General features: G+C 40.0%; 1 protein-coding gene across 5 annotated transcripts in view; it reads left to right on the top strand.

Annotated features, from left to right (window-relative positions):
* The window catches only part of nfat5b (nuclear factor of activated T cells 5b), a 62,361-nt gene that overhangs the window by 42,828 nt on the left and 8,206 nt on the right, over positions 1 to 11,327 (top strand). For all 5 annotated transcript variants that reach the window (XM_072661202.1, XM_072661200.1, XM_072661199.1 and 2 more), the window contains 8 exons: positions 61 to 676; positions 3,543 to 3,729; positions 4,056 to 4,246; positions 4,399 to 4,571; positions 6,115 to 6,249; positions 6,350 to 6,402; positions 10,760 to 10,892; positions 10,995 to 11,063. In XM_072661202.1, the coding sequence (XP_072517303.1) occupies positions 61 to 676; positions 3,543 to 3,729; positions 4,056 to 4,246; positions 4,399 to 4,571; positions 6,115 to 6,249; positions 6,350 to 6,402; positions 10,760 to 10,892; positions 10,995 to 11,063 (1,557 nt within the window). The remainder of the gene's footprint in view (positions 1 to 60; positions 677 to 3,542; positions 3,730 to 4,055; positions 4,247 to 4,398; positions 4,572 to 6,114; positions 6,250 to 6,349; positions 6,403 to 10,759; positions 10,893 to 10,994; positions 11,064 to 11,327) is intronic.

Here is an 11,327-nt window from a genome sequence, read left to right as displayed (position 1 = left end):
GACTGCTAGCCAGTGTACGTGGAGAAACCTTTATTTACTATCTAATTGTACACACTGCAGATGCCTCCGTCTCCTCTGGTATGACCATGGGAAGTCCCAGCAGTGCTTTTCCCACCTCTTCCAGCTTCACCATGCACTCCGCTACCTCAGCCACGGACCGGGGCCAGGGGCATGATAGCAGCACTCCTGGAGAAGCAAGTAGCCGCAGGAAAGTGGAGATGCTGGCCCCAGACAGCAAACTGTCCAGCAGCAGTGGCGGCGGTGGAAGTGGCAGAGGGTGTGGAGAGAAGGGCGGCGGAGCCTCTCAGCAGCACCACCACCAGATGACGCCTTCCAAGCGACCCGTCCTGAACATCTCGCCCCCACCGGAAGACCTTTTTGATGACAGCCAAATGTCAGGATGCCAGGATGACCTGCTCCTGGACTCGGAGCAGAGCAACAGTATCTGGACGGAAAACTCTGTCTCGAACTTTAGTCTCATGAGCTCCAGCTCCTACAATGACAACACCGAGGTTCCCCGCAAGGCCCGGAAGCGCACCCCGCGTCAGCGACCCGGGTCTAAGACAGTTCCTGCTGAGGAAGCCAGCATGGATGTCTTCGATGCAGACAGTGCCAAAGGCCCACACTTTGTCCTCTCACAGCTTGGCCCCGACAGCAAGGCCTGTTCCAAAGCAAGGTGAGAGATTCTTGTGTGCTTTGTGGTTACAGAGGTTTTGGAGGGGGAGGAAACCATGTAGACCTCTTAAAATAACCAGACTAGGCCTGATGTACTAAGGTTCAGCTTATACGAAGAACAATGCAATTTGACATTACACGCCCCTTTAAATGAAAGCAAATATTGGGCAGTTATTTTAGGACTGTCAAGTTGCAGGTATCCAGGGTGCATATACAAACACCTCCACTATGGTAGTAGGCTAAACAATAAGAGCATACACATTGCGTCAGAGAGTGTTGGATGTTGTGTTGGGTAAATAAGGTGTAGGTAGGTGGCGATTTATTTATTTATTTATTTATTTATTTATTGTCCACAATGTCTGGCATCCCCATAAAGGTTCAGTGTTCTGCTTTGCCTGTATGGCTCAAAAATAATCACACGGCTGTCACTGCCACCAGTAGTAGTAAAATATTTAGAATAGATTGATCCGCATTCTCTGAAAAACTTTGAATTGTAGCCAAATCACTTCTCTTTTCTCCTCGCGTGGATGGGTGATAGGATCTAAGCAGGGGTGGGGGGGCGGTGTCGCAATATAAACAGTGGTCATTCACTTTGAAACTCATTCGACCTCTTCGTGAAGGGCTGAGTTGAGTCACAGTGCTGCGAGGATCTCCAGCGTATTCAGACAGTCGGCTGGCGAATGTCTCATGACATTGTTAGCATGTGAACAGACTCCAAGTTGTGACAGGTTGTCTGCCACAGAAAGCCTGGTGCTAGAAGCAGGCGCTGGTGGTGGCGCTTCTATTGATAAAAGAACTTAATCTCAGAGAAATTTTGAGGCCACTTTAATGCTACATGCTAATGTCACAGCGAGAGAAATCTATTACTAGTGTTGTAGTCGGGGCATATACACATGATATATTAATATACATATATTATATTTCATATATTTTGTTAAATATAACATTAAATAATGTTTGGCCTAAAATGACTATTAATTATCATATTAGTCATATATAGTCTGCTACCACACCATGTGGGAGACTAGGGTTCGATTCCCGGTCTGGGTGGATATGCTGCGCTACACCAATAAGAGTCCTTGGGCAAGACTCCTAACACTACACTGACCCACCTCTGTAATACGAGTAACCTGGAAGTCGCTCTGGATAAGAGCGTCAGCTAAATGCCATAAATGTAAATGTAAATGTAGTCTCAGTCAAAATAAGGCAATGTAACTTTTGGGAGCATGATAGTGAGGAATCTGTGTCCCTTATTTTCCAAAACTTGATAAGAAGTTGAACCACATGAAGTCAACTCAATGTAAATCTTCCAGAATGTATGTATACATTTATGACTCCACATTCTGCAGACATGTAAAAGTAAAGTGAGTAGGAGAAAATGTGTACTCTTCACATCAGACTATTAAAACCTATACTTATTGAGAAGACCAGTAACTTGTTTGTCCCTGTTAACCAGAGTCTAGATTTTATGTAGGGATGTAGATTTATTGAATTGACTGTTTTAATTGTTTTTATATATTAAGTTGTTTCTAACTAATGTTACCTTAGATGCATTGGACCAGACCAAGACAAGACAGATTCCAAATGAGCTTGAGGCTGATGCGAAACAGAGCACGCTCATTTATGGTCTTGAGACAAGACTTTCTTTATCCCAGTCATTCTTACTCTGTACATACTGTGCTTTGGTTTGGAACAGTTAACAGTTCTTAAAGTTCATAATTTGCTCAAAATCTGACAGCAGTGTTGTGGTATTTGTCAGTACAGTGCCTACAAAAAGTGCAGTGTGTTTAAATTGTAATGTTTAGTTTGTTTGTAATGTTTAGTTTTTTTAGTTTGTTAGACCTAATATTTTAGCTCTGAGCTTATATACTCTTGAGAGTAGTGTGCTTTTGACTTAGAGGTAAAGAGGAGCGATTTTTACAGAGAAAAGATGGGATCCCCCTATTGTGGGCTCACTTGTTTATTTGTATTCTTCTTTATGCAGTATAATCATAGTTGAATGATACATTATGGTACACTATTGGCATCCTACTGTGTTGTTACATTCCAAAGTATTCATCACCTCTACATATTTCAGCTACAAACATTTTTCTGTACATTCAAGTTTCAAGTATATCAAGTTTGAAGTTTATTTGTCATCTGCACAACATGTCAGGACATTTGTGCATTGAAATGCTTGTGGTGAGGCTCAGGTTTATGCTCTACAGGAGGACAAACTGTATACGTACTAAACACATAAAAAAAAAGTATATTAAATAAATACAAAATATACACAAAATACAGAATATACACAGACGGAAGGGATTTGTAGAAAATCTTTAATATGTACATTTATGAGACAGTTATAATCTGAGAGAGAGTGGAGCTAAATATAAATATGTATGTTTATGTCTTCCTGTTGTACATTCCGTCTAGCATTTGGTTAAAACATAGAATTTGTTCAACAACAACCATTTTATACCGAAAAATTGCACTTTTGCTGTGCGAAACCTGGCTAGTGCGCCCCCAAGTGGTCGAAAAAACTGTAATTCAATTGATGATGAAATAGTGAGGTTTTTTCCCACTATTGCATACATACCTTCCAAATATTGACACTTCCTCACTTAGCCTAGCCTCTGTGCTTGCTATCGACCCCTAACAGGCACTTTTCTTTTAATGTGCTGAACCTGATATTTTGGGTTGGTAGTCCTCTTAAATGACGTCAGGCAGGCTAGTGACAGCATGATGTGAATTCCCATTAGTGTCGCAGCCTGCAATGTTATTTCCAGGTCGCATCCAGTTGCCAGTTAGCCTAAGAGTGCACAACCAGGTAGCTATTAACCTGAATTGTAATGCTCACTGGAACAACGTAACATTTTGTTTTTTAGTTCTGATGGAAACCAGTCGTCTGGTCAGAAAGGCGGGATATTGTCTGGGCAGTACCCACAGAAAAGCGAGGGAAAGGAGCTGAAGATTCTGGTCCAGCCTGAGACCCAGCACAGAGCCCGTTACCTGACTGAGGGCAGCCGGGGCTCCGTAAAGGACCGCACACAGCAAGGTTTTCCAACTGTCAAGGTGCGTCAAATTAAACATTTGCACACCTTTGTCCAGAACACACTCTTCTGGGCTCTGTTCCCAATCAGTATTCACCAAGGTCAACCCTTTGCCTCCTGCAAGGTGCTCAGATTTCTCCTAATTAGGACCCTACGCTTGGATGCTGTGGATTAGCCTGTCTTTTTATATTGATGTACTAACTACATTACCTGTTTACTATCTGTTCCCTCAAGGCCTTTTAGGTCCTTTGCATGGTGATGAAGGCAAATGTAATTATTAGGTTCCACCAGTTGGCCGTTGGTTCGTTGATATTCACCAACTGCTGCTCTTTCAACTAATCTTCACAGCTTGAGGGAGTGAAGGAGCCAGTGGTCCTGCAGGTGTTCGTGGGCAATGATGCTGGCCGTGTGAAGCCTCATGGATTCTATCAGGCCTGTAGAGTGACGGGTCGAAACACAACAGCCTGCAGAGAAGTGGACATTGAGGGCACTACTGTCATTGAAGTGTCTCTGGATCCCAGCAATAACATGACCCTGGCGTATGTATACCGAAAAAGGCCATGAGTTTTATCTTTGTCCCATGGTTTTTAGAAGAACCACTTTTGGTTCCACAGAGATCCATTTTTGTAATAGAGATGTTTGGGTGTAAAGAACCTTGTAAATGTCTAAAAAACCTTAACTATCTCGGCAGAGTGGACTGTGTGGGGATCCTGAAGCTTAGGAATGCTGACGTGGAGGCTCGTATAGGGGTGGCCGGATCCAAGAAGAAAAGCACCCGTGCCAGACTAGTGTTCCGGGTGAACATCTCCAGACCTGATGGCTCTGTGCTCACTCTGCAGACACCCTCCTCTCCCATACTGTGCAGTGAGTGGATTTGGGTTATTCATAGCATCTGTCGTCTACCAGCGAACCCAGCTGGTGCTCTTGTCAGATGGAAGATGAAAGGATTAGAGCTGGGGATAATGGTCATTCATATTATTAAGGCTTGTACCTAAAAAGACTGTAATTATGAACGAATACTGTAGGTCATCAGAGTGTTCTTTTTTGCAGCTTTTATGCTTCAGTATTTCATATTATGGATCTTCAATATACTGTGAATTAGGGGTGGGAAACTCTAGGCATCAAATCTAGGCATTCAGTTACTGTTCAGAGGACTTCAGTGCATCTTTTTTTCCTATACAGGATTTTCCTCACTGTGTAGTAGTATTGTATTTGTAATGGTCCATAATAAATGTACTTCCAATATCTTTTAATAATTAAACAAACAGAAGCGATGTGGCAAGTTAACTGGAAGGTTTTGCAGTGGGGCTGCAGTGGAAAAACTTAGTAAATATGTCTTACCCTCCATAGTAGCCTTAAAGCCTTGGGGCAACTTGAGTGCTCGCGGAGAGGCCAGGTTTAGCGTGTAGGCGTAGCATTTCACAGTAGGAATTTACTCATGTAGGAATTAACCATGATGGAGCGTTATCAGTAACTAAGCCTAAATCTTTCTTAGTGATCTGCCATTCCTTTGCTACATTCTTTAACAGCTCAGCCGTATCTGCACTCGTGTGCCTCTTGGGTGGAGGACCTGAGATGCTAGCTGCCATCAGCGATAAAATGTGCAGTTACGGTGACGTGTGGCCATCGATTGCCACAGAAACGTGACCGCTATCCTACTAATTTTCTTCACTTATTCCATTCATTTTGGTCTTTTGTAGAGTGTGGGGATCGCTGTGTCAGTAAAATATTTTTTTGACGAGATGCTGCTGTGTCACAAAGCCCTGCTTGTCAATGACTGAATATGAACACAATTTTTTGGCAATCAAAGTTGTGATAGTCAACTATTAATAGTCTTTTCGAGTTGGGTGGAAGCTTTGACATTGCTTCCTCCATGGTCCTTTGGAGGAAAAATGCTCGATTGTAGTCGCTGCCAAATTGTGTCCATATGCTGGCTTTTAATGCAGAGCGTGCCAGTCAGATTTCTTTCTTGTGCCTCTGTTATGTGCACTCCATGGGTGCTGCTCTTCCACACCTCAAGAGTTATGTCTTTTGCAATCCATCAACATTACATTTCCACTTTTTTTCATTTGTGAATCGAATCGACTTGTCCATGTCTGCATTGAGATGCTTTGAGATATACCCCCCCCCATCCTCTACTGTGAGTCCTGTAACAGTATAGTCAACCCTGTGAAAATGCTGATGCAACAGAATGTTAAAGAATGGGAATGCCCCACATGAAAGGAAATATGGGACACTGGCAGCTGAGATCACAGCTGTTGTGGTAAAGTCACATTAAGACTGTGCAGTTACTATGCTGTTGGTATCGCAGTTTTAGTTATCAAATAGCTCAGTTAAATGTTTGGCTCACAGCAGAATCTTAGAAATGTTAATCACAAGGGTCCTAATAGGCCCCTTTTTTTCACAGCCCAGCCTGCGGGCGTGCCTGAGATTTTGAAGAAGAGTCTACACAGCTGCTCGGTGCAAGGAGGTGAAGAAGTGTTTATCATCGGAAAGAATTTTCTTAAGGGAACCAAAGTCATGTTTCAAGAGAATGTCTCAGGTACACCGCCAGATATTCAATCTCCGTTCCCCATGTAAATCTGTTTTTTCCTACTAGAGACTTTGTATTGAGCATGTTTCTACTGAATTCTGTCTTGCAGATGAAAAGTCTTGGATAGCAGAGGCTGAGATTGACATGGAGCTTTTCCATCAGGTACAAACAAGCGTGCAATATATCTGAGTATATTTGCAGGTCACAAATAGGTCCTTTGTGTGCTCTGTTGACATCATTGTCTTCAGTTTCCATTTCTGAAGTTGGCCAGGCCTGCAGTTTGCTGACCTAGATACTCAAATAGAATGTGATGAAAGAGCTGAATAATTCTCTTTTAGCATTGGGGCTTGAGGTGTTAGAGAAAACATCTGCTTTCATAATGACTAACCTCCTGCTGTTAGCATCTCAAGCTCTTCTCTGTCTTCGCGATTAAAATTATTTAATGAAAATCATGGAAAACAAAGAATTTCTCCTAATATTTCAATATGTTCTTTAATCATCTTCTCTTAAACACACAAGTTGCTCTGCAGGGCATTTTGCAACAAATTCTGCAACAAAAAAACAGCTCAGTGTTAATGGCCAACCAATTAACCAGTCATAGCAACCCTTAACCTGAAAGGGAGTATCAGTATTTTTACTTAAATACTACACTTAAAACTTCAGTTGGTTTAACTTCATGATTTAATCACTGGGCTAATATGTAGTTAAGGTAGTCACTGGCAAATGTATTTTTGTAGAGTAAGTAAAACGATTAACTAAAACTAACTAAAACAATTTACATGCTGTAGGAACAGGCTGTAATGTTAGTTTAGGCTATTCTCTCACTCATACATGGCCTTTAAAGTAAACAGAAAAATATACAACAGCCAAATAGCAATGGTGGATAATGCATGGTGCAACGTTACATTAGCGGTGCAGAAATGATATTTAACATAGGGCTAAAATGGTGCTTTTATGCTGCCATCTTGACAAAGTCCCTGTGAATAGCAGTCCCACAGCTGTAATAAGCCATCAACACTTTGCAAAGCTTACAGAGTAATTTGGCCCTGTCCTACTCTGTGCTGTAAGCTGTATTGAAACAGCTTGTGAAACTAGACATGTTCCAGTCTGTTAACTAGCATCAAAAATGGTTTAAACGATTAGATGCAGTTAAAATCAATAGTGCCCTAGAATGTCAGCTGTTGTCCTATTTCAAAAGAAAACATATCTGGGTTTAGTTACACCCCCAAAACACCCTTCCCACTAGTAAAAGCCTTTCAAAAACTAAGGCTACAATGCATTCAAAAGGTACGGTTGTACAGGCCATTGTGGATGTGCCAGGCTAAAAGCTATCTCTCGTCTTCTCCCTTTGAAAGCATACTGGACTTCCTCTGTCTCAAAAACTGTAAAATCGAGGAAGCCAAGCCCGGGAAAGTGAGCAGGTGCTATGTGCATGAAAGGCTAAAGGCTAACGTTTGCCAACCAATTACAATCTCTTCAGCTGGTAAATCACACAGCGCATTCAGTGGACACAGAGAGGATAGCAACACTCTATCGTAAAACATACTGCAAAAATGTTCTCGTTACAGTGCTAAAATCCTATTCTAGGCTATGCTGCGTGGCTCCTGTGAGCTGTCACAGTGCGATAATCAGATATACCAGCCAATCAGAGCAGCTGCCCACCATGAAATGATTTTGTTCGTTCTAACCAAAGTCACATAATTAGTATTTTTACATAAAACAAGTATGTAGATCATTACATAAATGCATTCTGTGGCACCTTTAAGGTAGTGGCACCTAATGAAACCGAAGAGGCTACTAAGTGTTTAATCAATTACTTTTGGTTAGTATTGTGGTTAGGTGGCATTCATTTTTCTGATAGTGCTGATAGATATTTTCATTTGTTTTAAAAAGTAGGCATTAATATCAGTATTGTCTATAGGCCACCCTGTCTCCTTTTAAAATCCACATTTTATGCTGCTCCACTGACAAACATGTTGAGTTTATCTTTGAAAGAACCTTTTTTCACAGTGCAAAAACAAGCAATTTCCTTTCCCTTTCAGCTAATCTCATGATTGTTTGTGCATTTAATTCCTTTAAGACTTATGTTTTTGCTTAGTACTTTTCATAAACACTGGCTGGCTTCTTTTGCATCATCACGCAAAAATACTGTTGTTGAAAACAGGACTGTTGATACTGCAAAGGTAATGTTGTCACATCACCCTGGCCTAGTCATTATAACCAATAATAACTGCTTTATAGTATCTGAGAAAAACAGTAGTGTCACATTTCGATTGCATTCAGCATGCCAGCCTATTTTGATGCATAAAACTGACATACACATGCACACGTTTCACTTTATCTTTACAGTAGAACTTTGAGTGTGTCACAGGTAAATGGTAAACAGATGCAATTCTTAGACCATGAGTGCTGAAGGAAGGGTAGTGCTGCCATCATTTGACTGATTTACCCAAAATGAAAATCTTGCATTCTGCGTAGCAATATATTCAGCTCAGTCTTGAACAAAACTGTAATCAATTTGAGAAAAACTATTATTACTATTATTTAAATTGTTTTTCTGTTTAGTTTAGTTTTAATTTTGTTTAATTTAGTTCATTTGTTAAAATATCTGGACATCATAATTAGGGTTTTTATTATTATTATTATTATTATTATTAGGTTATCTGGTAGCATGTGGTGTTTCTTTTGGCCTTTACAACAGCATGAATTAGACTGTGAATGAATTCTACAAGAGGCCGGGTGTGCTATTGAATGCAGGAATGTTGTATCATGTGGAAGTGATTGTGTAGTGCAGTTGCTGCAAATTGAACAGCTGCTGCAGTCTTGCTGTAAATAGCCCTTTGCATGTAATCCCAATAATGCTTGATCAAGATGAGGTCTCTAAAAGCAGGCCACTGAAGCAATGAAATCTAGTGACCGTACGAGCATAATGGTGTGGTATTTTCATAGCGTGATTTTTCACATAGTCAGAAAGTATTAAGCATCCTTTTAAAACACATAAGCAGGTGGTGAAAATTTTGACATCTTTATACATCCATCTGATTTATTACATTTGCATTATCTGTTATCTAACATTAGTTAAATTGTTTTTCTTTTATTGTGATTATTAGCTAATTGTGCTAAAAAGCATATAAAGGAGCAACTATTCTAATTAAAGCCTGAAATATAGTTTATAATTTTCATTATGTACAGTCAGAAATGCCATGTTCTTCCATGTGTTACTCAAATGTGCCAGCAAAAGCAGCTATGCCTAAAGGTTCAATCCACTTCACCAATAGGAACATTCACAGCTAAGGTGCAATTGAGCAAAGCATCTGAGCCCATTGCCCCCAGGTTGTGTTTGTGTGTGTGTGTACACAATGGAATTTAGCCTTAATCTTCATGACAAAAGTGGGTTGCACTTCCACTGTCTTGCAGTACAAGTCCAATCGTCCAGAACTATGTGTGTTTCAGAGTGAGACAAATCAAATAGGTGGAAAACCATTAATTAAGGAACTTAAAGCACCATGCCTGGACAGAAATACTTTTAACATCAGTGATAACTGTCAGATTGTATGCTAGCTAACAAACTACTTGTGATGTTATATTATGATGTTGGAAGTATCCATTTGAGTATGGTAAGCTTGAAGGGATGAAATTGGTCAGCAACAATGTTCAGATACATTGTGCCATTTAGACATTGTTTAATTGGTGCCAAGTACAGTTTGGTGGTGGCAGTGTTTAAATCCTAAGTTCAGTGCAGATCCAGTCATTGACATAGCAAATGGCAGAAGCAAGCTGGATTGCACCCAAAGAACTAAATTTTTTTAACATTTTGAAACAGAAAAAATATTTGTTTGGTTTATTGAAACACTTTTGTTCATCTAAGTAATGGATGAACCAGCAAGAGCTTCCCCAAGAGTTTCAGGAATGCTACATCATGTACAAAAAAAAAACCCAAAACTACTAAATGAATAAAATAAATATCAGATGGTAACGTAACAGGGCTTATTTCAACTCAAATAAATACTCTGAATCAAATAATCAATTGGTTGTTACCACATTTAGTCATTCTTTAAGTTGAATGGACTAAACACTTTTTAGAGTGTATAGTAATGTATTAGTTAAAATGGACAGCTTGAGTCAAGGCAGGGAGTGTACCAAATAACTGGCAACTCTGAAATTCCAGGTGATACCAAGGTTAACTAAATTACATTTTAGGTCATCGTATTGCCAAGTGCCTGTTTGTGCTGTTGTGCACTACTGTGACCAACTTGAGAAACTTAATCACATGACACTGGTTACTCGAATTCCTCTTGCTCTAAAGTGAACTCTAACATCTGTAGTCTGTATGTGTATTTCACTTCTAATATTACTGTACTAGAATGTTAGATATATTTTTTTAATTGTAAACCAGTACTCTCACTCTAAAAAGCTGAATGCATACAAGCCTGGTCATCCAGTCATATTATTGTGACTTAGACTGTAGTCAGCATCACACACACCTCTTCATTTTTGTTTTTTTGCGTTTTCCATTTAGAATCATCTTATTGTGAAAGTTCCACCATATCAAAATCTGGCCATCACCTCTCCCGTGTCTGTTGGGATCTATGTGGTGACTAATGCTGGACGTTCCCACGATGTGCAACCATTCACATACACTCCAGAGCCAGGTCAGTAAAGTCTTTGTAAAGTCAGGAAGATATGTCACATTAGCATGCTATTTATCAGATATTGTGAATAATGAAAAAGTGCTAATTCACTTATCTTTACAGTTATGGATGCATCTGTGAAAAAAGAGTCCTTGCCTCCAGTCAAGCCGTGTCCATTTGAACAGATGAAAGGTGAACAAAACTCCACTATTCCCATATTAATAATGAGAAATCCCCCCCACCCCAAATCCTTCATACCTTGGAAATCGCCAAAAGTAAAACACCCTGAGAATCTCTTCCAATAAATCTATTTTTTTTGTTATTTTGAGTGCTATACCAATGCTATTATTTTTTGCTGAGTTGTTTTTGTGCATGTGGAGGGATTTTTCAAAGATAAAATAATGGTGAAATATTTATAATGTTTAAATTCCCAATTGGCCCTGCTGGACCCAAGGA

Source organism: Salminus brasiliensis, chromosome 17 (genome assembly GCF_030463535.1).
Source record: "Salminus brasiliensis chromosome 17, fSalBra1.hap2, whole genome shotgun sequence".
Taxonomy (NCBI): domain Eukaryota; kingdom Metazoa; phylum Chordata; class Actinopteri; order Characiformes; family Bryconidae; genus Salminus; species Salminus brasiliensis.
Note: the sequence above shows the minus strand (reverse complement) of the source record. Positions and strands in the feature narration are given on the sequence as shown.